General features: G+C 38.2%; 1 protein-coding gene and 1 non-coding gene across 4 annotated transcripts in view; both read left to right on the top strand.

Annotated features, from left to right (window-relative positions):
* Positions 1 to 25731, top strand: part of LOC115213860 (MBT domain-containing protein 1) — a 48343-nt gene extending 22612 nt beyond the window's left edge. For 2 of the 3 annotated variants that reach the window (XM_029782801.2, XM_029782802.1), the window contains 15 exons: positions 990 to 1104; positions 2479 to 2613; positions 4606 to 4694; positions 6699 to 6836; positions 11375 to 11471; positions 13316 to 13395; positions 14841 to 14954; positions 16658 to 16805; positions 18974 to 19053; positions 20016 to 20080; positions 20703 to 20872; positions 22500 to 22583; positions 23230 to 23403; positions 24264 to 24428; positions 24960 to 25731. In XM_029782801.2, coding sequence (XP_029638661.1) covers positions 990 to 1104; positions 2479 to 2613; positions 4606 to 4694; positions 6699 to 6836; positions 11375 to 11471; positions 13316 to 13395; positions 14841 to 14954; positions 16658 to 16805; positions 18974 to 19053; positions 20016 to 20080; positions 20703 to 20872; positions 22500 to 22583; positions 23230 to 23403; positions 24264 to 24428; positions 24960 to 24967 — 1662 coding nt within the window. In that variant the 3' untranslated portion in view covers positions 24968 to 25731. Of the gene's footprint in view, positions 1 to 989; positions 1105 to 2478; positions 2614 to 4605; positions 4695 to 6698; positions 6837 to 11374; positions 11472 to 13315; positions 13396 to 14840; positions 14955 to 16657; positions 16806 to 18973; positions 19054 to 20015; positions 20081 to 20702; positions 20873 to 22499; positions 22588 to 23229; positions 23404 to 24263; positions 24429 to 24959 lie in introns of those variants that run through there. The other variant, XM_036504455.1, reaches the window with a different exon arrangement.
* LOC115214572 lies at positions 13488 to 13591 on the top strand. The gene has a single exon (XR_003881911.1). It is a non-coding gene; the product is annotated as a U6 spliceosomal RNA (small nuclear RNA).
* Positions 25732 to 27534: the final 1803 nt, after the last annotated feature.

Here is a 27534-nt window from a genome sequence, read left to right as displayed (position 1 = left end):
GTGATTTTGCTCTACATGTTGTTCTTGTTGTTGTTGATTAGCCCAGCAACTCTTAAACCAGTAACTCCTGGCTCCTTCCAATTTGTAATGGAATCTCCCTTCCTCCATCTCACTCTTTATCAACAAGAAGACAAAACAGTTTGCGTCTGCAGTATTCTTCTTTCTTCACCACAGTGTTTCAAACCATCTGCTAGTAAACATGGTACAGACATGGCTGTGTGGTTAAGAAGCTTGCTTCCCAACTATGTGGTCTTGGGTTCAGTTCCACTGCACAGCATATTGGGCAAGCGTCTTCTTCTATAACCCAGGGCTGAATAGATTTGGCTTAATGGAAATTGAAAGGAACCCTAGTCATACTTTAACCTTTTATTACCTGTCACAAAGCCACCTCCCTCAATCCTACTCATCCTCACCTCAGTCGAGTGGGGTCCTGTTCTGCAAGGTATTAGGTGACCCCACTGGTGCTGGTGCCATGTAAAAAAAGCACTCGATACATTCTGTAAAGTGGTTCTAGCCATAGAGACCAGGTCAAAACAGCCAATGGATCTTAATAAAGTTCTCTGGGTCACTATCCCCTGTTGAACTGTCCATAACATGCCAGCATGGGGGTCAGTGAGTAACCTGCAAGACAAGATCCTTCAACTGAGGGGTTGTGGTATTGTGGAAGTTGGCTTTATTCCAGGTGATAGGACAAGAACAGGTGTCTTGCTGTTGAGGAGATTCATGACTCTTGCCAGCTAGAAATCTCAAGGACATCATTGCTCTTGTCCACCACTAATTCCTTACAGAACTCCAATGTGGAACTCCCACCGACTGTATTGCCCAACTGGCAGAGGGCTGTGAGCACTTGTCGACACTCCAGGTGCCAACACTGTAGAGAATCCGGTCCGGTGTGTGTGTGTGAAACAAATGACTTCACGTGAAGATGTGAGTGTAACTGAAATGTAATATCCGTTCTACATGCTAATTGTTTGAGTTTTTACTTTCAGGCTGCAATGAGTGATGGCTGGGACAACATTACTGTTGGCATGAAAGTAGAAGTTCCCAACTACGACACAGACCTTGCCAATGTCTTTTGGATTGCAACTGTTACCAAAATTGCAGGTAAATGAGTGTCCTTTTGCTGTGAACTGCCAGAGCTGCTGCTAGCGTGGTGAACAGAATGCCTTGCTGTGTTTGTTCTGATTCTCATGCAACACTTTGAAATGTCTTTGTACTCTTTGGTCGTTTAGCATTTAAACTGGTCAGATCTGGCCGAAATATTCTACTCATCTTATGTTCAAATTAGCCAGATCCAACTTCTTGCACCTACTCGACAATGTCATTCTCAAATAGTGACATCATTAAAATCTTGGATCTACGCGACAATGCATGATTAATTCAAAACCTTGTGAATAAATAAGCATTTCATTTAGCAGTGTAATATTAATGCCAAATGGTCAGCCTGGGTCCATAGCAGAAGACACTTGTCCAAGGTGCTGCACAGTGGGACTGAACCCAAAAGCCATGCATTCTAAAATTTGATAGGTTAGATTATTCATCATCATCATCATCGTTTAACGTTCATTTTCCATGCTAGCATGGGTTGGACGGTTCGACCAGGGTCTGGGAAGCCAGAGGCTGCACCAGGCTCCAGTCTGATCTGGCAGTGTTTCTACAGCTGGATGTCCTTCCTAAAAACCAACCACTCCGTGAGTGTAGTGGGTGCTTTTTAAGTGCCACCGGCACAGGGGCCAGGGGAGGCTGGCAACGCCCACGATTGGTTGGTGCTTTTATGTGTCGCCAACGCAGATGCCAGTCAGGCGGCGCTGGCAACTGCCACGTTCGGATGGTGCTTTTAACGTGTCACTGGTACGGGTTCTAAGTTTCACTTCTTTTTGTTAAAGTATATCAAATATCTATTTTTTTCTGTTAGGTTTTCACTCGTACATGTTTGAAATACATTAGAGTATTCCATCATGTGAAGCTTTAAAACAGCAATGCAACCTTGGCTGTGTGGTTAAGCTGGTTGCTTTGCAACCATGTGGTTTTGGGACTCACTCCCACTGTGCAGCAGTGTCTTCTGCTACGGACCCAGGCCTTGTAAGTGAATTTGGTGAATGGAAACTGTAGAAGCCCATCATGTGTGTGTGTGTGTGTGTACACACCTCATCACTTGACAACTGGTATAAGTTTGTTTACATCCCTATAACTTAGCAGTTTGGCAAAAGAGACCAAACAGAATGCATACCAGACATAAAATCAAGTAGTGAAGTCGATTTGATTGGACTAAACTCTTCATGGTGGTGCCCCAGCATGGCCACACTCCAATGACTGAAACAAGCAAAACATAAATGGTTTCCTTCAAACCCTTTAAAGACAGCTCCCCCCCTGTTTCCCCTTTTTCTGTTTCTTCTGTTTTTGTTGTTCTTTTTCTGGTGTTTGCCATGTTTACTTTTTAATTAATCCCAAATTCTTTGCCAAATTGCATTTTCTTAGGTTACAAAGCTCTGATGAGATATGAAGGTTTTGGAAATGATTCATCTAAAGATTTTTGGATAAACCTTTGTACCAGAGATGTCCACCCTGTAGGGTGGTGCGCAACCATCGGCAAACCGCTTGTTCCTCCAGAATGTGAGTATTTATTGTCTTTTTTAGAAATACAGTTTACAGAGTATCCTGAGTGCTTTTATGTGGCTCTGCATGGGTGCTTTGAATAACACACTCTGCAGAAATTTGTTTCTTTTGGACCACTTTAAAGAATATAAATGTAAAATTGTAAAATATATTATACATCATAGGTTGCTTGTATTTTAGTGGGGTGTAAATGCAAGAAACTCTGGATGGAAAAAAAAGAAAATAAAACATTCACAGGTGCCCTTATCACATTTTCTGTGAGAAAACAAATGTTTTGTTGCCAACAAAGTGGGTTTGCTAAACATTTTTTCTGCTCCTTTAACCCTTTAGCATATCCAGTCCAAATATCCTATCTGTTCAAATGGCCAGGTCTGGCCTCTCGCACCTACCCTACAATGCCATTCTAAAATTTAAAAAATCACATCATTGAAATCTCAAAACTACAAAATAATGCATTATTTACATCAAAACAACATGAATTAATAAGCATTACATTTGACAGAGTGATGTGAATGTTAAAGGTTTAGATTCCCTTTGGCAAGGTATCTGGCATTGCCTCATAAATCTCTTAATTTGCTGGGGCAGCAGCCAAATATTCTCTCTGATAAATATTAAACAATTGCAATTTCTGCCTCTCCATTGTTGTTGAGTTATAAAGTCAGAGAGCTAAACTGCAAATGTTTGTGGTTACACAACTTAAAAGATTTAGAAGCAAGACTTTGTCTAAATATCTGAGATGGGTTGCTGTTGATGAGATTATAATTTTCTATGTTGTTGACTTCTTTGGAGGTAAATAAAAAAGTAAAAGGCGGCGAGCTGGCAGAATCGTTAGCACATCGGTCAGAATACTTAGAGGTATTTCATCTGCCGCAAGGTTCTGAGGTCGACTTTGCCTTTCATCCTTTCGGGGTCGATAAATTAAGTACCAGTTATGCACTGGGGTCGATATAATCGACTTAATCCGTTTATCTGTCCTTGTTTATCCCCTCTATGTTTAGCCCCTTGTGGGTAGTAAAGAAATAGGTAAATAAAAAAAGTACATTCTTCTTCCCAGCTACAGCACTCTCCGCCCCGTCCCCCTCCTTGTAGTGGGGTAGCCATGTACCTCCTCCATGGCAAGACACCTGTGTTTGTTTCTCTGGCCTCTGAACACCTGGCATAAAGCCACCTCCTCCTCCTTACAAATACCCCCTCCATTTAGTCCTTCTTATTCTTTCTCTCTCCCTTTTCTTGTTCTCTTCTGTCTTGTAAGTTACTTGGCAACCTAATGAGTGTCAGTGGTATGCAAAAAAAGGGGGAAATGCTCAACCTGGTAAAGTGGTTGGAGTTAGGAAGGGCATCCAGCCATGGAAACCACTGTGGCATGGTGGATCCTGTCAAACCGTCCAACAAATGCTGGCAAGGAAAACGGAAGTTAAATAACGATAAGAATGAGATACATCATCATCATCATCATCATCATCATCCTGCTCTACATTTAGATTATCTTGAAGTGTTTTATTCCTGAATCCATACATTATTTCAAATTAATTGAAGATAAATGTAGAGGTAAATATAGTAAATAAAACTACAGTATCTAGTTTGTTGGTGAATAATTGTTTGTTAGCTTAACCCTTTTGATACCAACTTGGCTGAAACTGCCTCTGGCTCTGAGTACAAATGTCTTGTTTTCATAAGTTCTGAATTAAAATCTTCCACCAAACCTTAGTCACAATTTATGTTCCTAATACAAGCTGAATGGTAACTAAGTTATTTTACTAAATTCTTTGTTATATTTAAAAGTAATTGAAAGAAACACAGAGCATCTCAACAGAAATATGGTAAAGAAAGGGTTAAAATATCCCAAATTTTTAATCCAATGAAGGACAACATATTTCTAATAATTATCTGGAATGAAAATAAAAACAATAATAAAAAAGGAGCAATAGGAGACAGCAAATACTTGTTTCTTTTTTTTTTATTGTATTTTTTGTTTTTTTACATTTGCAGCTATTCAAACCAAGTATGCTGACTGGAAGGAGTTTTTGGTTAAGCGGCTTACTGGTGCGAGAACACTCCCAAGTAACTTTTATAATCTGGTAATGATTGTTCATTATTTGACACAGTGGTAAATGATGCGTGTCATGGTATCACAGCATTGACCATGCCATCAGATGTTGTTATACATCACTGGTCACAATGCGCTTTGCATTGTTTTAGCTTTCAGATGATGCCATCCTGCTCTGCTGCCCAGGTGGGCAGGCCAACATTGCCCCTGATCAGAAAGTTACTTATTTACAGCTGAATGGACTGGGCCGACATTAAATGAAGGGTTTAGTTCAAGAACACAATGTACTACCCTGTCCGGGAATCGAACCCATAATCCAGTGATCATGAGTGCAACACCCTAACCACTAAGCCATGTGCCTTCACACACACACACATCACGACATTGACCAGCCTATCAGATGTTGTTATACATCACTGGTCACAATGCACTTTGCATTGTTTTAGCCTTTGAATACCCCCCTCCTGGCTAGGCGAGCAGGCCAACATTCTCCCCGACTGGAAGGCTGTCCCCTTCCAAGGTTACCCATTTACAGCTGAGCAGATTGGAAGAACGTGAAATGAAGTATCTTGCTCAAGAAAAGAACACAACATGCTGCCTAGTCCAGGAATTGAACCCACAATCTAGCAACCATGAGTGCAACACTCTAACCACAAGGCCATCTTCCTTCACAAATAATGCATATTTTGATATATGCTGGTGGCAAAGGAAAATTGGTTTTTAAAAAGCTAAATATCTTTTAAAAGTATTTCTGTGATGTAATGGATGCAATTTTTGTCTCTTAAAGAAGAAGAAAAATATATTTTATAGCTTGGCTGTGTGGTTAAGAAGTTTGCTTTGCAACCATGTGGTTTCAGGTTCAGTCCCACTGTGTAGCATCTTAGGCACAGTGCCTTCCACTATAGACCCTGGTTGACCAATGCCTTATGACTAAACTTGGTAAACGGAAATGTGTGGAAGCCTGTCGTGTGTGTGTGTGTGTATCACTTGACAACCACTGTTGGTTTGTTTACATTCCCGTAACTCAGCAGTTTGGCAAGAGAGACTCAATAGAATATGTAACAGGCTTAAAGATAATTACTGTGGGTTGATGTATCTGGCTAAAACTTTTTAAGATGGTGCCTTGGCATGGCTGCAGTCCTTTGACTGAAACGGAAGCTAAAAGATAAGACGTTGCAAGGAAAGTTAAGCCATGTGGTGACGGATTTTCTAAACTGTTTCGTGTTGGAGAGTGGATTTATTATTCATGCCATTAGTGCCCAAATTTTTTCTGCAATTTATTACCAAAAATCATTTTTTTTAAACAGCTTTATCTGATACTAAATCATCATCATTATTTAACGTCCGTTTTCCATGCTAGCATGGGTTGGACAGTTCGACTGGGGTCTGGGAAGCCAGGAGGCTGCACCAAGCTCCAGTCTGGTTTGGCAGTATTTCTACAGCTGGATGCCCTTCCTAATGCCAACCTCTCCGTGAGTGTAGTGGGTGTTTTTTACATGCCACCAGCACAGAGGCCAGAGGAGGCTGGCAAACAGCCATGATTGGGTGGTGCTATATAAAAAAAAATTTTTATTACAGTATTTGAAAGACACTCCAGTTTTGATGACTAACTAAAGACATCTCAGAAAATTACAGGTGTTACAGAAATATGATGGATTATCCTTTTGGTCCTAAAAAAAAAAAGGGACCATGGGCACTAATGGGTTAATGTAGTTGTTGCAGCATGCTGTGTGATGTGGTCGGTATTGTTGCTAATATATACCACAAGGCTTTGGTGGTGGGCACAACTGGAGTACTGAGAAACAACAATTGTTATACTCTGACTGCAACTTAGAACTCCCACCATTTTTACAAAAAGCTCCAAACCCTTCCTTATGGATGTTGTTGATTTAAACTATCAATTAATCAGCTGTTGATTGAAATGGTTTTTTGCATCAGAAATTCTGAATAAAGTTTCCAGGTTTTGTTTACTTCCATTTTTAATTTCTGAAAATTTCCAGGTTTTGACATTCTATTTCCAATTGCCTCGTTACAGGTGTTAGATTCTCTAAACGATCACAAGTTTAAAAGGGGAATGCATGTGGAAGTAGTGAACAAGATGTGCGTTTCATCTATGCGGGTTGCCACAATTGATGAAATTGTCGGTGGGCGTTTGAAATTACAGTATGAAGGGGTAAGTACTAACCTCCTTTCTCAGTATTGATGAGCTTTTTATTACGATTAGTAATGCCTGTGGAGATAGGTACTCTGTAAATTGCAATATAGGAACATTAACGAGTGCCTTGTTTGGCACAATTCTAATTCAGATTATATCACAGATAAAAGAGACTGAAGAGGTGGGGAAACAATTTAACAGATGAGGAATTATCTGGATGGGAAAAAAAGCATCATTTCAGAATTTAAACTATGAGATCATATGAGAGGGGAATCTAGTGTCTTTGTACCATTTCCTCCTGTGAAGGTAATGTAATGAATATAATAATAATAATAATAAAGGGGAGAGAAATAATAATAAGGGAGACAGGGAGCAATTGACAGCATTAACATAGAGAGGAAAAAAGAAATTTTAATGATGGTATGTGGATTTTGAAGTATGTGGTAGCCATAGATCTTTGCACTTCACTTAATTGATAATTTGTAAAATATATTTTTTAATTGAAGTGCAATTATTATTCTCATAACTCTTAATGAAATAATTTATTAAAATAACTGAAGAATTACGTGAACAATATAATAGGCGAATGGTGTAAGAATATGTGGTGGATGCAGGGTGGCGTTTTCTTGGTTAGTTTTACTTCACAGTTCCATGGTTTTGGTTTGATCCTACAGCATGGCACATTGGGCAAATGTCTTGTACCATAGCCCCAAGTTGACTCTAGCTGTGTGGAAAACTGTATAGAAGCCTATTGTGTTTGCATGCATGCGTGCAACAAATTCCATCTGACTTATCCAGGTATGTTAGAGAAGTGGCAGTTAAAATGATGAGGAGGAGGATGATGAGGCAGTGAACAGATGGAATTGTTATCGGATCAGACAAATTACTTTGCAGGATTTCATCTGTCTTTGCATTCTGAGTTAAAATTTTATCTAGGGGTCGATAAAGTAAGTACCAGTTGAGCACTGGAGTCAATGTAATTGACCTAGCCCCTCCTAAAATTGCTGGCCTTATGCCAGAATTTGAAACTGATATTGTATGTGTGTCTTTCACTGTTAAAGATCAGTGAAAAACTGATGCCCTTCAATTAAACTCTACCAACTTATAGTTGCAGATTCCATCTTGTCACATTCATCAATTGTATTGAGTGAGACTGTTGTTTAGAGATTGTAGTGAATTCATTGAAAGGTTGGTCATCTTTGTTGGATGACATCAGCTCGGTAAAAAGATGTCACGCTTGTAGTTGAAGGCACTTGTAGCAGAAGAGATGCTTGTGGACTATCAGGAGGTTTAGGGCCTTATTGAACAAAAAAAAAAAAAACATGATAGGACTGAGATGAATGGTTATATGTTGTGCTCTAGAATCACTAATTGTAGAATAGATTTTTATTCATGCTTATTTATCCATGTCTTAGCTTTAGAATGTGTAAAAACATTGTAATATAAATTTGTTAAAAATATGTAACTCTGGAAACCATTTAGCATATGAATGTGTAATTTTCTGTTTCAGAAAATGATCAGTTTTTAAAAAAAAAAAAAAGATTATTTATTTCTCATATTGTCTAATATTTGTATGGCAGTGTTTATGGGATTAAACCCCCCATTAATTGCATTGTTTTTTACTCTTAAAATTATTTCTGATTAATTTCAAAAATTATTTTAAGAGCTACATTTATTTTTATCTTCAGTTGATTATTTTCCCTGTAGAGACAGCCACTTATGCAGATCTCCTTTCGTATATATTTACAAATTATATCTCCCATTCTACTCATTATTATCGGTAGACAAATTGTAATGAAAAACCAAAATTTCAACTCTTTGTTGTTTCCACCATTGTTACCCTTGAATGGCAGGAACCAACAGAGGAGCCTTAAATTGTAGGCATTATTCTGACAAATTATTGCTTTCTAAATTTACTTTGGATTATCAAAGACAAATTGTAATTCCTATTTTTAGCATCATCTGAAAGACTTAGCCGTTCTGGTCGCTCTCTTCCAATTTTCTGTTGATTAAATCCTTTAATTAAGTCGCTCAAGAGAATCTGAAATTAAGCTTTTTACTTTCTGACATTTGGATTATTTTCGATGATTTATTAATGTGTTGCTCAAAGGAATCTAGGAAAATCCGTTTTGCAGTGGATTCTGAAAGCAAAGATGCATGGCCTAGTGGTTAGGATGTTGCACTTGTGATCACGAGATTGTGGTCCAATCCCTGGGCCAGGTGGTGCATTGTGTTCTTGAGCAGAACTCTTCCTTTTACTCTGCTCCAGTCCACTGAGCCCTCCTACATCCTGTCCAGGAGGGGAATGTCATGATCTGAGTCACTTTATGTGCTATGGGAACTAGGTAAGTGGCCCCCTGAGTCCTTGGACTCCACACAGTTCTTGGTTTTAGATCCTGACCAAGATTTTCCGCAACAAAGTTTTCTTGAAGCATTACACTTTCAAGATGTGTTTTTGGTGTTGTTTATTGTCAAGATTTTCTTTGATTTCTGCTGTTTAGTTTGTGGTCTTTCCCGTTACTTATCATTTGGAATCGAGTTCCTCTCTGGTCGTACCCTTTCTTTAACTGGTATCCTTCATAAGGTACAGTCGTTTACATCAACCCCACTATTTAATTTATTGGTCTTAAGACACCTGAGTCTCAGTAGACTTGAGCATGGTTTCAACTCTGAACATTTACAGGTTCTTAAGTAAAATGTGAATCTAGCAATACTTTGAAATTTTGCAATATTTCTTGTTTTCCTGTGTCTGCAAGTCGTAGCAATAACCTTTATTATTCAAAATGATAGCTTCCATTGCTTTTTTGCAAGTAAATTCATTTAGTGCCCCTGGATCATTGGAATATAACTATCATTCAAAGATATTGACTTCATTTGGATACTATCATTGCAGCAATTCTAATGTGCGTGTCTCCATATACTTTGTTGTTTTGCATATTTCCAAGTCAACCTTGATTGTTCGAGAGTTTCGGTTATAACTATTCTTTCTAGAATTCCATCATACATCATGTTGGGTGTCTCTTTTTTTCAAAATGGTTTTATGTGGTTTGGTTCAGTCATTCGATTGTCAAGATCTTTAGTTTTTGAACTTTAAAAGTGCAGATATTTGAGTTTTGTTCTACTTCCAAGGGAGAATCGGTGTTTTTGCTGTTTTTGGTATGATGTCATAAACTGATGAGACTAATCCTAAATAGGTACCACAGACATTGCTGTATGGTTACAAGTTTGTTTCACAACTGTATCGTATTGGGTTCAATACCACTGGGTGGCACTTTTGGGTAAATATCGTTTAGAGTGGAACTGGATGGGTGGAAATTGTGGAAGTCCACACTGTGTGTGTGTGTGTGTCTGTGTGTGTCTTTTACTGATGTATTGACAAAGGACATAAACATCAGAAAGAAACTCAAGAGCTTTTGGCCCTTCCTGGTCAGTTTTGCTGTCAGTAATGAAGTGGAGCAATGGTTGGAAGTGTTGGAAACCTGTGAGGTTATTCTTTCACAATTGGTAATATCAAAATTAAATCAAAGGAAACTCTTAAAGCCAGCATTTGTTTTTTATTGAATGACACCTCTGACAATTAGGTGTGTGCTTGTGTGCATGCACAAACACACATATTGAGGGTTAGATTCACGTGGTTTTAGGGTTTTGTCTCCCTTCTCTCTTTTAAATATCCAAATAATATGATGGATTGTAGCAATTTTTGGAAAATGTTAAAGCTACTTATAAAATCGTTTGATTCTTAATTACCTTCATAACTAAGAAGTTGTAATTTTCTGCTTTTGATAACTTTATCTCTTATGTACGAGATGTCTTTATTGTTGCTAGTGAGAGTTTCGCAATTATAATTTAATGAGTTTCATTATCATTTGATGTCCGTTTTTCCATGCTGATGCTGTTAGTCACAGGGCTGTGTTGTGCTCGATTGTAAAATTTGGTTTGGTTTCTATGCCTGGATGTCTCTTCCCAATGCTAACCACTTTGCAGTCTGTCCTGGGTATTTTTCTTTCTTCTTTTCATGCCACTGGCTCTGCTAAGTTCACCTTGTAACAAAGAGTTGGTCAATCAAAATCGAAAGTAATATTAAGCTTTAAGGTTTTTCATCTTGAAATATTACATGGAATAGTATTTCTCTGAGTTCTTTGACTGGGATATTTCATTTCGGTGTAACTTGTTGAGACTTAAGTGGAATCAGTTTTGCTTTATTTAGTTTTTATATTTTGGTAAATAGTTATTTGTTGCCTTAGTATATTCTTAGTGTTTTGGTTAATTATGGTCTGAAGGTTCCTGTTTTTTAGTATCACTAGTGGAGACAATGGCCCCTTTGCATGATGTTTGTTTCACTGTAGCTATTGTGACCCATCAGTACGGAGGATCTTGTTTTCCTGAACCGTTTCTTGTTTTTCTACTTTTTAGTTGGTGCTGACTTTTGGTAATATTCTAAGAGCTGACTGGAAATGTCATATTATGGTCTTCATATCTACTTTCAAGGTGGTTGTCTCTACTGCAGTCTAGTTAGCTTGCTTAGGTGTATTCACCAGCTGCTATTTTCCTCTCAGGATGAGACTAACGAGTTTTGGTGTCATTTCAAATCCCCACTCATCCATCCGGTTGGTTGGTCGCAACAAGTTGGACACAAGCTTACTGCCAGTGCTGGTAAGTTCCACGTTATTCACTTCTGTTCCGTGTTTGCAAAATATACGATGTTATTCAATGTTACTTAATGTCAAGGCGGGGAAGAGGGTGTGTGGCTGGCAGCAGAGAAGGGAAATGTGACACCAACATCAGAGAGGTGGTCATGTCCTCGACAACACTTAAAGGACATTTCGACTGTGTTGTCTTCACTTGAACCACTTTACAGAGTGTATTGGGTATATTTTATCATGGCACCATCACTAGTGAGGGCAGTTTATACCTTACAAGACAAAAGAGTTTCTCATTAGACAATTTTACCTCTGCTCTTTCAGGGCAGTCTGACTAATAGAGTTAGTGAGAAGTGGCGATTGCAGAAAATGAAAGGGAGAAGTGAGTGGATGGAAGAGGAAGCAGTGAAATGTAGTAACAAATGTGGAAGTGTTGGGGGGAAATAGGAGAGACAATATTGGAAGTTGTAATAGAAGAATTACTAGAGAGAGAGAGAGAGAGAGACAGTAATAGCAACTACATGTCTGATGGTGAGAGAGAGAGAGAGGAGGGGTATGTGAGGAATTGGAACAGAAAAGGTTAATGGTATGCGCGAGCTGGCAGAAACGCTAGCAAGCCGGGCGAAATGCTTAGCAGTATTTCGTCTGCCACTACGTTCTGAGTTCAATTTTGCCGAGGTTGACTTTGCCTTTCATCCTTTCGGAGTTGATTAAATAAGTACCAGTTACGCACTGGGGTCGATAAAATCAACTTAATCCGTTTGTCCTCTCTGGCTTCGCTCTAGCCCTCATCCTAACAAAGCAGATGCAGCTGCCATTAATCTATCCAGTTGTCATCATTAGGATTAGTAATTTGGCACTCGAGTGCACCCTCTGCCTCCACTCATGCCTCAATGACAACTTGGTACCAGTAAAGCTCACTTCATCCCACAATGAAGGTGACTTTGCCCAATTTTTCCTACAAGTAATTACCATTAAATACTCTTTAAGTGTAGTGATAACAAGGACCCTTGTTTTTGAGGGCAGTAATTCCGAATGAGAATCAGTACCGGGGGAGAGGGTAGGATGGAGGAGTTCTCTGCGGTCCTGTCACATGCAGATGCTAATGCACCCATTTCATTCTGTTGAGTGGTTGATGAGAGGAAGGTCAAGAATTGAATGGACTCTGCAAGCCAGTTGCCCTGGCAGGTTATGATCCTGAATAAGAACTGATGCAGAACTCCTTCGTCCGCTTGCATGGATGGGACAACCTCTCTAGTGCCAGTAGTGTAATAAAACACACAGATTCCACCCTTGAAGGCATTCACCACCCTAACATAGGCTTGGTTTCTTGCTGTATGTGTAATATAATGCAGACCAGGATGACCTCTCTAATCCATGCCGGCAGGGAGAAATGGATGTAAAAACAATGGCATGTATTTACATCCACATCTGAATATATACACAGACCGTATATATGGAGGCTTTCTGTGTGTCCCTTTTTCTTCTCTCTTTGTTTAACCCCCTGACATTCAGTTTTCTCCTCTGCCAAATGTAATGCTCATTTATTCCCATTGTTTTGGATGAATTATGCATTACTTCATAGCTTTGGGATCTTGATGGTATGATTGTTTATTTTAGAATGACATTGTAGGGTAGGTGTGAGAGGCTAGATCTAGCCAGTTTGAATGCAAAACAGGTAGAATATTCGGGCCAGAGATATGGTCAGTTTAAATGCTAGAAGGTTAAGAAAAGTTTTTAAAGCTACACATTTAAGAAGCGTTTTTCAATTTCGCCCACAACAAATATGAAAGTCTTTGAATTATTTTTAATCTGGTTGCATTATTACAGTTTAGAAAAAAAAAATTCTTCTTTCAGAATACAAGGCCGATTGTGCTGTGAAGCTTTCAACACAGAACTACGACAGTAGCGATGCCACACCACGTATGTTTCGTAAAGTAAGCAGCTTTTATTGACTTTATTTATTTATAGCTTGGGTTTTATTTTGAATTTTAATATCTCTCTATCTCTCTGTCTGTCCTTCTCTCTCTCTCTTTCGGCAGTACATATACTAAAATTGGAACGATACAGAGAAGATTAGCATGGACCCTGCGCAAGGATGACACGCAAATTCGTGAAGCGTTCCATATTTTTCCATTGCCAGCCTCGCCTGGCCTCCGTGCTGGTGCCACGTAAAAAGCACCAACCGATCGTGGCCGTTTGCCAGCCTCGTGTGGCACATAAAAAGCACCCACTACACTCATGGAGTGGTTGGTGTTAGGAAGGGCATCCATCTGTAGAAACCTTGCCAGATCAGACAGGAGCCTGGTGCAGCCTCCTGGCTTCCCAGACCCCAGTTGAACCATCCAACCCATGCCAGCATGAAAAGCGGACACTAGACGATGATGATATATATATATATATATAAAATTAGAGAATGGAGAAATATACTTAAATCAGTAAAACATCAACTATCCGATGATACTCAATCCATACTTTAATACACCATTACATATGAGTAAAGGCAATACATAAAATGAAATGAGATATACAGTAATAGTAAAAAGATAAAGAGATATAAGTATATATATATATATATAGTGTGTGTGCGTACGTGTGCAAGCATGGAAAAGTGGATGTTAAGTAATGATGCTCATTTACACTTGGTATCTAGGCAAGGGTGTGTGTGTGAGAGGAGCTTCTTTCAGTTTCTGTCTACCAAATTGAGTCATGAAATTTCACTTGATCTGGGGCTGTAGTAGATGACTCTTACCCAAGGTACCATGCAGTGGGGTTGAACCTAAGACCACATAGTTTGGGAGCAAGCTTCTCAACCACACTTGTACCTGTTGTCATCATCATCATCATCATCATCATCATCATCATTTAACCTCTGTCTTCCATGCTGGCATGGTTGGATGGTTTGATTAGGAGCTGGCAAGCCAGTGGACTGCATTAAGCTCCACTGTCTGTTTTGGCATGTATATAAAATTTTGTAATGCCCTGAATATAATTGTTGTGATGGTAGCTGTTTAACATCCAGCTGCTGGGCCACAGAATTTATTGTTCCTGCCTCTCTGTATTGTGAATAACGTAGAAATATGAAAGAGTGACTGCTAATTTTTAAATAAATTAGAGGTGAAGCAATGGCCTTGATCTTTACAGCCCTTCACAGACTGATGAGATTGGTACAGCTGCTTTTTAGCTAGGGTATCTGCAGGGAGAGAACAAGGAAGGGGTCTGCTTTGAATGCTTACAACAGGGAGCATCCTGTTAAAAGTCTCCAAGAACCAGATGATGATGTTTGAGGTTTGTTGCCCAAATGAAGCTGGAAGTTTTTGTTTACATTTTTTATGATATTTATGTCAGAATATAATTGTAACTTCTTTTTGTTTTATTCTAGGAAAAAGACCCTCCCGCTCTTTCCAATTCCAAGCTTTCATTTGAAGTTGGTATGAAGTTAGAAGCTATTGACCCCCTAAATCTATCGGCCATTTGTGTGGCTTCAGTTAATAAGGTAATTGATTTCTTTCATTGATTAATCACCAGAATGTCGTTGATTAAATAACATTGGTCCTTTCCTTTCTTCCCCTTTTAACTTTTATCTCTTACTCTTGGTATGCTTTTGTGTTTTTTGCTGATTGATTAATATTAGCTAACTTAGTCGAGTGGTTTGAAAGGGTTGCTGAGATAAAAGAAAATGTGGAGCATGGCAATAGGGTTGTAGGAGAGATAGGTGATTTGGGAAACCATTCTTAAGACAAGCTCTGAGTGAAAGAAGAGCCTCACAAATTGGTGTTATTGTAAATTGAATTGATGGTTATGATAGCTCCCCCCCTTGGAGGTTCCAGACTGGTGATGCAAACTCCATCTTGCTCACCATATCAATCTCCTGGAAGCTGTTCAGAAATGTGCAACCAGACAAATACCCTCTGTCAGGATTCTACCGTACTCTCAGTGTCTTGCTTCCCATGGATACATTAAAGCTCCGACGTCTGGCAAAATGACTCGGTAGACACCCGCAAGATTATCCACCATCTTTCCAACAACAACCTTGGGTATTTTTTGAATCTTATGTCTAGCATCTGTGGAAATACTTACAAAATCAGAAAACAACACAGCACCCATCACTTTCAGAAACGTTTTTTCATGCTCAGAATTGCTGAAGCATGGAATAAACTACCCACATCAGTCGTTAGCTGTTGGGACACAGCATCCTTCAAATCTTCCATGCTTCCCAAAATTTAGCAACAGCACACCTGACGCCCCTCCCCCATACCTTTTTTCTTAAACGACTCGTTCACTGTCCACTTCCGGTGCATTCTTCTATGAAGTGTTCGTGCAGTTTTGGCTTCTTTTTCTGATGAGTTGTAGTGCACCTGAGCACTGTATGCAATAAGCTCATTACTACCATTATGAGTGAGAGGAAGAAATGAGGATTAGCGAAGACCAAAGAGTGTGTAATTTCTGTTTGTAAGTTAACTGGGCAGAATACTTTAAACTCTAAAGGGAAAAACTTTGTCTGCTGACAGTAGAAGTTACTTGTAAAAGAATGGAAAACCTGACTAGATTGGGATGAGGTCAGAACTTTGGTGTTGACAGACTAGATGATAAAAGGATCACAAATGATAATGTATATATTGCATAATAAAGGGGCTGAGTTCCTGTTAGTCTCCTTCGTCCAGTCTGCTGAGTTGGTTACCTGGTACCAATAAACAGGTAGATCTTCGACTGATCTTAACAAAGTCCTTAAGTTGATGTAAAATGTGCCGAGAGCTTGGAGGAAATATGGAACAGTAGCAATAGCAAATGAATGAATTATTTATTTACATTTTGTAGAACTGGAATTCTTCCCCAAAATGCAGAGGAAAACAAAGTAATGACTTAGTCTTTCTGCAAAATTGCAAATGAGCCGAAAGTATTCCGTTCCTCAAATAATAATTCTAAGCTGTACTTGAAAGTTTTGTTTCATACTTGGTTTGATATTATGTTAAATAAAATACTGGAAGAAAATTCTAAAACCGAATTGAACTTTAAAAATATTTTATAACAATTTCTCAGTGTGTTTTGTCTAAAGTTAGAAATTTTGTTCTATTTAGAGATTGGACATAAATGGTTTCTTCCTATTCTTACTTTTTTTAAAGCTGTTGCACATATTTTTTTACCTTTTTGCATTCCCTCCATTAAATATCTTTACTGTATTTAACATTTTTGCTGTAGGTCTTAAAAAATAATTATTTAATGATTGGTATTGATGGCTCCCTTGCACAAAATGGCTCTGATTGGTTTTGTTATCATATAACATCTCCTTGCATTTTCCCTGTCAGTTTTTGTGAAGTAAACAATTTAGAGCTGACCCCACCTCGAGGTAAGTATTTAGTTTGTTTTCGAATACGGTTGACTTTAGGTTATTTAAAATTAATTATTACAAGTGTCAGTAGTGAAAGTACGTTTAGTTCTGTTTGTAACTAATCTCTAAACTCTAATATTACGGTACTGGTGCTGATTCCTTGTAAACAGCACTGGTGATGGTGCCATGTAAAAAGCACTTGGTACACTCTCAGAGTGGTTGGCATTAGGAAGGGCATCAAGCTGTAGAAACCAAGCCAGAACAGACGATGGAACCTGGTGTGGCTCCAGGTCTTATCAAACCATCCAACTCATACCAGCATGGAAAGCACATCTTAAATGATGATGAGGCAACGATTTAAATTCCATGATTTGTTTGTTCTCGTGGTCTTATAAATAGTAACTTTTTGAAATATACTTTGAATTACTTTGTAACTTATTTTATCAGTAAATGTTGGGAAGAAAAAGAAAAAAATCCATCTGTACTGGAAGTTGTCTTAAGCCCCTGGTCTTCCCACTTACTTTGTATTCTTGTTACAAATTATTGTGAAAGCAGAGGACTTGATGGAGAGCCAAACTGAGTATGGTTCCATTGCCGGGATTAAATCCCTTCACAAAGTAGAGAATAGAACAGACAATATCATTTCATCCCAGCTCTTGCTCATCGCAAACCAGGTTGTTGCGTTCTGGGATGTTGCTGCCAGATTCTATTGCTTCCGTTTAATTTTAATATTTTTAGGAAATGATCTTTTTTGGCACTGTTGCTTTTTCATTGTTCTTGTAAACAAATATTCTCTTATCTTATCCACTCATTGAAGTTTGTAAGCACCAAGGTCGAGTACAAAGGTAACGAGATAAACAGAATGTAATTATTATAGGAGAGCACAAAGACATCTGAAGTTTTTAGAAGCAAAGTGGGAAGTTGTGTTGCTTTTTGGCACTAGCTCTGAAAAGCAGCAAAATTTCTTTGACTAGAAATAAACAGAATGGGTGATTTCACCCTTGAGTATTTAAACGGGCCATACCTTTTAGTATTTAAACGGCCCAAATATTCTACGAATTAAATGTTCAATCCAGCCTCTCACACCTACCACACAATGTTACCGTTAAAATGAATAATCATATAATCAAAATCTCAAAGCTATGAGATAATGCATGATAATTCAGGACGATGTGAATAAAGAAGCACATTACATTTCACTGAGTACAGTTCTGTATTTAAGAGATGAGGTATTTATTTACATTATTTACATTCGACGGATGTTTGTCATCATCTTGTTAACATAATGTTTCGGCTGATATACCCTCCAGCCTTCATCAGGTGTCTTGGGGAAATTTTGAACCTGAGTTCTCATTCCTAAGGTATTTTTCAATGTTATTATTATTCATGTCACTGCCAGGAATCGAACTTGGAATCTTGGGGTTAGTAGCCCGTGCTCTTAACCACTACCGTCATATGCCCATGGGCATATGGCATTAACAACAAACAAGATGAGGACAAATATCCATCAAATGTAAATAATTTGAGTGATCTGAATTTTAATGGTTCAAGGAATATGTTGTAGGATTGGATACAGGTACTAATTGGCTGTTCGGCATATTTCTTGGTTTTAGATGTCAGCGTAAAGTCACGGAATGAAGATGTAGCAGACTCATAATCCAGAGGTTATCAATTAGAAGCACTGATATTAATTAGGATGTCGTTTTGGCATATTTCTAAATTGGTACATCATCATCATCATCATCGTTTAACATCCACTTTCCATGCTAGCATGGGTTGAACGATTTTGATTGAGGACTGGCGAACCAGATGGCTGCTCCAGGCTCCAATCTTGATCTGGCAGAGTTTCTACAGCTAGATGCCCTTCCTAATGCCAACCACTCCGAGAGTGTAGTGGGTGCTTTTATGTGCCACTGGCACAAGGGCCAGTCAGGCAGTACTGGCAATGGCCACGCTCAAATGGTGTTTTTTACGTGCCACCGGCACGAGAGCCAGTCCAGCGGCACTGGCAACAACCTCGCTTGACAGAAGAGGTAATTCTTCATTTTCCTCTGTGACATGTTCACAATGGAAAAGACTGTTCTACTGTTTCACAGATTTTCCTATAGTTTATGTAAAAGTCAGATGGATCTAAAAAATGTCTATTCTATGTTTTGTATTTTTTCTTTTTGTCATTTAATATTCAGGATATAAAAGCCAATTCCAGTGGTTTGAATATCTCAAGGAAACCAGTTCTGTTGCTGCACCAGTAAGATTGTTTGATAAAGTAAGTTAATTACTTTTTTACCCTTTTACTTGTTTCAGTCATTTGACTGTGGCCATGCTGGAGCACTGCCTAACTGCATAATATTTATAGACTTTTCTGAATTGAAAAGATGGTAAAATTTATTATCGACATACTCACCTTCTTGTGCCTTGAGGGTTTTCTCTGGCACCTCATCACTATCATTTTATCATCCCAGCTACTCCCACCCACCCTTATATAATCCTTTATACTATAGGCACATGGCCTGAAATTTGAGGGGAGGGGGTTAGTCGATTACATTGACCCAGTACGTAACCGGTACTTATTTCATCGAACCCGAAAGGATGAAAGGCAAAGTTGACCTCAGCGGAATTTGAACTCAGAACATAGTGGCAGACGAAATACTGCTAAGCATTTCGCCCGGTGTGCTAACGCTACTGCCAACCCACCCATATATAATGTCACATATCTTCTCCATTGCAAGACACCTGTGTTTGCCCCTTGTCTATCATACTTTCAACTCTCAATACCTGGCATAAGGTCACTTATCCTTCTCAAATGCTCACCCCTGTTTAGAGGCCTGCAAAAAATGACATGCAATACTATGATCCACGTTATAACAGCTTAGGCTGAAGATCCTCAAAGACCATTTGAACTGTAGGATGAGAGTCTCTTGGGTTCTGCAACCTCTTGCTGAGCAACCTTCACGGATGATTTGCTTATAGCAATCAAATGTTTGTGTTGCACACAAGCTCACTCCTTCCCTCTGTCAAATTGACATTACCTGTACAGGTGTTCCTCATGTTGAATGTCAGAGTGATTGCAAAGCAATAGGGAAGTATTACCTTGCTAGGAAAGAGGTAAGTGTAGGCAACAGGAAGGGCATCCAAATGTGGCAAAGTGGATGATAAATCATTGTGAATGTCCTTTTATTCAGAAAGCTAAAAATTCCTCACATTTTCTGTTTTGTATCTGTTAAACAGGAAATTCCAAAACACAAATTTAAAGCTGGTATGAAACTAGAAGCTGTTGATCTTATGGAACCAAGGTTAGTCATTTTTTTTATTACCTTCATTAGATCTTGGACACTCTTTAGTCTCAGGAAACATCCAGGGGCTGTTTTGTTTTGTATTTTTTCTTTATTAGAAATGTCAAATCTGGATTTTCTAACCTTCACAATTGGGAAGATTTTTGTTTTTTTAATTCTATCCAATTTTCGTTGAATGTTTGTGTAGCTAAGTGGTCTCAACCATTTTTTACCTATAGACTCCTTTGATTTCCATTTTACTCTACGGGACCTCCATAGCCATTCATTGTATTTAAAAAAAACATCTTACTGTATTTTTATAAGTAAATGTTAATAGGAATTGTATAAAAAAAATTAATATTGTGGAAATCTAACCAACTTAGAGTACATAAATTTTAACGATAAAATCTTGTGGGGGGGGGGTCCTGGTTGAGAATCCCTGGTTTAGAGAAAAGTGATTTTATTTCTATATTTGTCTTTACAGAAAGAGAAATAGATCCCATAAGGGTAGAAGCTCGGGTTGAGAGGGAGAGTGTGTGTGATGGTGAGGGTGGTGAAGAGTAATGCATTTTATTTTGTGATATTAGATGTTAAACTGTTGTTTAAATTCTTTGATTATTTTATGTTTTTCTTTTGTGTCTAGCTTGATCTGTGTTGGCACCGTTGGCCGTGTGGTAGGACGTCTCCTACGAATCCATTTTGATGGTTGGGAGAATGAATATGACCAATGGGTCGATTGTGAATCCCCAGATCTTTATCCTGTTGGATGGTGTGAAATTGTTTCTTATCCAATTGAGGGACCAAGGATTAAAGGTTATTTGGGTTTTCTTTTTTGTTTGTTGAAATATTGCTTTAACACTTTCGACAGATTAATTACCCTGTGTGCGTAAGCGAAAGCAGGATATTGTAATCACTCGTCTTTGTTCATCTGTGTGTTTGCAAAATGACTGGAGAATGGTTGAATGGATTTTCACCATATTTGGCAGAAATACTCATTGGGTGAGTGACTGGAAATAATGAACATTTGGTTTGATTATCTTTAACAAAAGAAAAATTATTTTTTTAAATCGAGCTTAGAAATTTCCCAATAAGCAAGTGGTCATATTATTTTTGTTCACTTTCTTTTTCATATGAATCGACCCTCGTCTGGCTGTGCATAGATCATGGTGTACCTATGCATGTAGACACGTGCATACATAAATACATACATAGATATGTGACTGTGTGTGTGTGTGTGTACAATGATGGATGTGAGGGTTTCGTTTATTTGCAACTTGATTTCTTAATTTCACCAGAATATAAACACCCATAATGGTAATGCTTAATTTATGACTTGATTTTTTCTGGAGTATAAATGGTGATACTTGCGGGGGGGGGGGGGTTGAAATTGAACTTAGAAATTTCATGATAAACAAGTGGTCCTATTTTGTTCACTTTTGTTTCACTTCTGTCTGCATGTGCACAGGTCATAGTGTACCCATGCATGTAGACAGTTGTGCGTATGTTCATAAATACATACATAGATATGCAACTCTGTGCGTGTGTGTACACTGATGGATCTGTTAATGAGTTGATTTCTTAATTTCACCAGAGTGATTACTTAAAGAATGGTGATACTTACAAAAAAAAAAAAAATTCAGTTCAATTAAAAAACATGAGTAAGCAATGCATTGTAAGGCAGACTATAATTTTCAGAAAAATTTATCTGTGTGCAGGGATGTGTTGCTGCCCTTCCAATGCATTTGTTTTCATTTTCTATAACATTGTCAAGCCACAGACATGGCTATGTGGTTAAGGAATTCATTCTGTAGCCTTTTAGGTTGTGATACTTTAGGAAACCACAGGTTGACCGATACCTTGTGAGTAAAATGTGAGCAATAGAAACTACAGGAAGCCCATTGTCTATAAACATCATCATCATTATCATCATCACTACCATCCACTTTCACCACCATTGTCATTATCATCACTAATAGCCATGGCTGAATGTTGAATTGACAAACTATTTCCTGTAAAAAATGGGCTGTGTTTAAATGAATATTTCTGTCTGTGGATGTTGGGTGTCTGGAGCAGGGGGAATCCAAACTGTGCTGTCAGTTTTAAGCCAAAGGCTTTCCTGTCCCCTATTTAACTTGACAGAAGCCATCTGCATGCCAAAGCTCATGTTTTGTGACAAATGCGACCAGACTCGACCTACACGAGTCGTGTCTTGATGCTTCTCCCGATCAAGTGTGCCTCTCTTGCTCACTGGTCCTTTTTTTTTTCATGTAGTGTTTGGTGACTTTGAGGCCTGTAAAAATATTGAAAAGAGCTGCGGGTTTCCCTGGGAGAAATAGAAAAGGAAGGTTTCAGGACTAGGAATTTTGTTGAATTTAATTTGGATGTTTACAGGGAAGGAAATTCGCACAATGTTTTATTTTTTCCCTTTTCTTTTTCTCAGAAACTTCAGCAGCCACATTATCTGCATCCATGGCGAATCGAAAAAGAAGGGGCAAAACACAAGTTTATAAAGGTCCAAGGAAAAGTAAGTTTTACTCGTTCTTTCTTTGGAAAATTGCAGATTTTGTCTTTGTTTCCTTGCTTTTGCTGCCGACCACAAAAAGGAAATTGTTCAGTTGATGTCCATTTTGCCATTGAGCATACGAGTTGGACAGGGATGTAGTTGGGGCAGGCTTTTACAACTGGGTGCCCTTCCTGTTGCCAATCCTTAACCTTTTCTTTAGTAAAGGATTTCTTATTCCACAGGGCTTTGAAAGGGCAGAGCAATCAGTCAATAATGTTTACACTTCACTGTTTTATTGAAGCAAACTTGTGGGATATCGACATCTGTGCTTACACACGCATACGCACACATACATAAACACATACATGCACACGCAAACATCTATTGTGTCCCTCATTTAATATCAACATTTCCTTGCTTGTATGGCTCGGACAAAAATCCTTTGAAGGAGAATTTCCCGCAGCCAGACGTTATTCCTGATGCCAAACCTGCACATTTTTTTAAAACTAGAAATTTGTTATTTTCACTACTTTCCACTGTAACTGCTGACCGTTTAGCAAGACACAAACCATTGGAAGAATGACAAAACACCTCCAAGTTCTCTTTTAATCATTTATTCTTTATTTCTTTTTGTTTTGAACCTTTTTTTTCCTTTTTATTTCTGTAGAAAGAAAGTCCAAATTAAGTACTCGACCTCTCAACCAAAACGGCTCCGAGAACTTGAACTCGTGTCCACCCCATGTACAGCTGACTTCAGAAGCAGTTGCAGCAGCATTACCTCCTTTATTGGACAAAAGCAATACTGATTCCTTCCTTGAAACTGGTTGCTTAAGCACAAAAGGTACTTCCAGTTTGCTATCTTTTTACATTCCATATCTTTTTTTTAGTCAAAATTACTTTCCATTCTAAGTTAGAATAATTACCATATTTAATGGCATATAAAAGGCTCTTTATTTACAAAATCATTATCATCATCGTCATGGTTTAATGTCCATTTTCCATGCTGGCATGGGTTGGACGGTTCAACTGGAGTCTGGCAAGCCAGAGGGCTGCACCAGGCTCCAATCCGATCTGGCAGTGTTTCTACAGCTGGATGCCCTTCCTAACACCAACCACTCCAAGAGTGTAGTGGGTGCTTTTTACGTGCCACTGGCACGAGGGCCAGTCACGCTCGAACAGTGCTTTTTATGTGCCAAAGTTTAAAAACCCCTCTCCCTGGGTCCTATATGCAAAGTTGAGCCCTACATAAGCGTTAATGTGCTCAAAACTTAATACTTTGAATATGTGTTGCTGAAATTGGGAGGCAGAAATGGATCAACTTTTATTGTTGGTTAAAATTAATTTTAGTCTAATTGTATTTCTTTCAACTGAAGTTTGTTTTTTAGTTTTTGACATAACATTTTTTTTAATTATGTGTCATCATTGTCATCATCCGGACCTTAAATGATGATGATGATGACAATGATATGGATTGTACGCAGGCAGGCATAGAAAGAAACTAAACCAAAGTAGACTGAGATGGCTCTAAATTTGTATCTTTCTAATGCTTGTGTCCTGGGTATGTCCTGGGTTCTCCAGATAAACTTTGTAAATTGTTAAACTATAAACAGGAATGTCAGAACTTATTAAATAAAAAAAATCTGAAGTTGTTTTTCTTTTCTTTTTATTAAAACCGGTTCTTTCCATTTTTCTTTTTCCCAGTTTTAAATCCTGAACCTGAAACTGAGCACAAAGAGGGCTCAGCCCCAGATGCACCCCCTGTATTGAGTCCTCATGCACCCAGCTCGGATTTTCACTCCTCATCTTTTCAAGTCCAAGATCATTCACAAAGCATTGTTTCATCTGTACCTTCTGAGGCCAATATAGGTAAATCAACATCTCTTAACGACTTTACTTGAGACAAATCAGCCCTTTAAGCATTTAAACTGACCAAAAATTTTCTACTTGGTTTATATTCAAACCAGCCAGATCTACCCCCGAAACACACACACACACACACACACCTCCCTCAAAGTCATTCTGAAAATAGATAAGCGTTACACTTGACTGAATGATGTGAATGCTAAAGGATTCAGGAGAAAAATATAAAAATGTCAAGAGTCTTCGTAATGGTGACTCATTAAACCAACTTTTGAATCTCCCATTGTATTATAGTATTAAATATCGATCTGATATTAAATGGTCGTTTCTGCCATCATTCCTTGTGGGGCTGTTCAATAAGGATCAGTACAACTGTTTCATGTATTGTTTGCAGAGTTTTACTAAACAGGAAAAACAAAAAACAAAGAAAATCCTCTTCTGTCATTGACTGCCGAATAACATCCAGTTTTTTGGAAATAGTCTGCAACTGGATTCTTTGAACTTGCTGAATCGGTTTTTCTTTTTCTATCATTCCAGGGCATTGATGGAGAAAGAAGTTTTATGAGCTCAACCCAAGATTAAATTGTTAACACAACTAGAATGAAATTCGGATCTTCCAATAACAAGGTTCATGAAATGATTTTCCAACTGAAACCACCACCACAACTCCTCTTCCTCCTCCTTTCTCTCTTCTGAACACAGCCATCGTTCACAACATTTGAGCAGAACTTGATGTTACATTTACATGTCTTCTTGCAACTCACTCAACTCCAAAGAACTTCCTTTCAATTACCATATCATTTACTGCCAAATTTTGTGGGTTTTTTTCCTTTATTAAAAACTGTTCATTTTTCCACATTCACTATTATTACCTCAAACAGACACTTAATTACTCTAATTACTCGTTATCTTTTCTTCTCAACTCTATTTTACAGTAGTTTTTCCCTAATTAATACATTTACCTATCATTGCTTTTCCGTCTCTATTTTTTGCTGTACTGTTTTGAAAATAAACCCAAACTTAGTCACATTACATTTCTACAAGGCGGCAATTCTTTGTGAACTTGTTTGATGTCTGATATCATAGAAAGATCTTATACAATTTTGAAACTGGTTTGACTGGCCAAATCTCCATGCCACCTTACTTCATTATTGCACTCAGTTAATTGGGAAACTTTTACCATTTTCCTTTCATTCCTTCATATTGTATTTCAGTCCAATATTATAATTTCAAAACAATTTCATTAAACAGAAACAGCTTTGTACATAAGTAGCATTCAGCACGATAAACTGTTATTTATCTCTCTTTACATTTGTATTTGTTCCTTTTGCTTCTCTCTCTGTCCTTTTGTTGAGAAATAAGAAAATGATTTTCTGTTCTTGATATTCGTTAACCCTTTTGGTACCAATCCACCAGAAACTGTCTTTGGGTTCTTTGATACAAACCACATCTTAAAATGATCTCAAAATCTCTCCTCAAGATTTCATTCTAATTTGTTCCAAACACCAACTTAAGAATGGCAAAAGTTATTTCTCTGAATTCCTCATTATTTCCAAAAGTAAGGGAAACAAAACAGAAATATGGTAACAAAAGGGTTAAGCGAAAGGCTTTGATTTATGATAAATTTCAAATGTTTTATTTTATTCAGTTTTGTAATTAAATTGATGGTAATTTGTTTAATTTAATTCGGAATGAGATGGTTTATATATATATATATATATATATGTATATATATATATAAAACGAAAAAATTCACAGGAGAAATATTCTGGAAATTCCAAAGGAATTTGGAATGAGAAAATAGTTGTCACGCAAACGGCACCTGTGCTGGTGGCATGTAAAAGACACCCATTATGTTCTCAGAGTGGTTGGCATTAGGAGGGGCATCCAGCTGTTGAAACCGTGCCAAAATACTGGAGTCTGGTGCAGCCGTCCAGCTTACCAGTCCTGGTCAATCTGTCCAACCCATGCCAGCATGGACAACGGACGTTAAATGATGATGGTGATTTTCTGTGAGATTTAAAGTTTAAAAAAGTTTCTTGACTTTAATTGTATCTAGCTTAGTGAACGAAATCTTGGCAACCAATCACATCTAAAGTAAGGGTGTACCACAGTATTAACCAGACTATTAGATGTTATGCATCGCTGGTCACAGTGCGCTTTGCATTGTTTCAACTTTTGAATGCTGCCACCTCACTGGCTTGGCAAATAAGGCCAACATTCCTCCCTGATCAGAAGACTATTCCACTGTAGGGTGACCTGTTTACAGCTGAGCAGACTGGAGCAACATGAAATGAAGTGTTTTGCTCAAGAACACAACCCACTGCCCGGTCCAGGAATTGAACTCGTGATCTAGCTATTGTGAGTGCAATACCCTAACAACCACTCTCTCCATGCTATTCTATTGTCTGTAAATCAGCTTCTTTGTTTCGTTAGTTTAAAACCGTTTTCGGCACCACCATCATTTAATTGATCATCCAACATAACCAACCACCAAAATATACCATTGTTCCACTCTTTGGATTTTGCCGAATTTGAGGGATTCATTTGTCCACGGCTGGTTGTTAAGAATGTGGCCCCAACTCTATTAAAATGTGTTATGTAATTAAGAAAGTTGGGAGTTGTATGAAAACTGAATTCAGTTACACAAAAGTGAAAATATTTATTGCAACCATTTTATAGAGAAACGGTTTCTTTCAGGTATTGAAGGTTAAAATAATGTAAATGCATTAAAATAATGGCCATCATCCGCATTTCTTTGGGGCAACTGGAATTACTTGTTGCAAATTTTCTATGGCTGGATGCCCTTCCTGTTTCCAAGCAAGGTAATATTTCTTCATGGCCAGACAGGTTTCCCACAAAAGACTGGAAATGAATGACATCGCATCCTAACGTTCCTGCCAGCTTGCCACCTTGTATTTTATTGACCCAGAAAAGGATGAGAGGCCTCAGTGGAATTTGAACTCAGAATGTAAAGAGCTGCAAGAAATGCTGCTAACCCTATTTGTCCAACATGCTAAAGATTCTACCAGCTGACCCCTTCCATGCACCCGCCTGTGCCATTTGTGTTCAAAACAACTAATCAAGCTGGAACTGAGAGTATGTTGGGTAG

This window comes from Octopus sinensis, linkage group LG7, assembly GCF_006345805.1.
Source record: "Octopus sinensis linkage group LG7, ASM634580v1, whole genome shotgun sequence".
Classification (NCBI taxonomy): Eukaryota; Metazoa; Mollusca; class Cephalopoda; order Octopoda; family Octopodidae; genus Octopus; species Octopus sinensis.
Note: the sequence above shows the minus strand (reverse complement) of the source record. Positions and strands in the feature narration are given on the sequence as shown.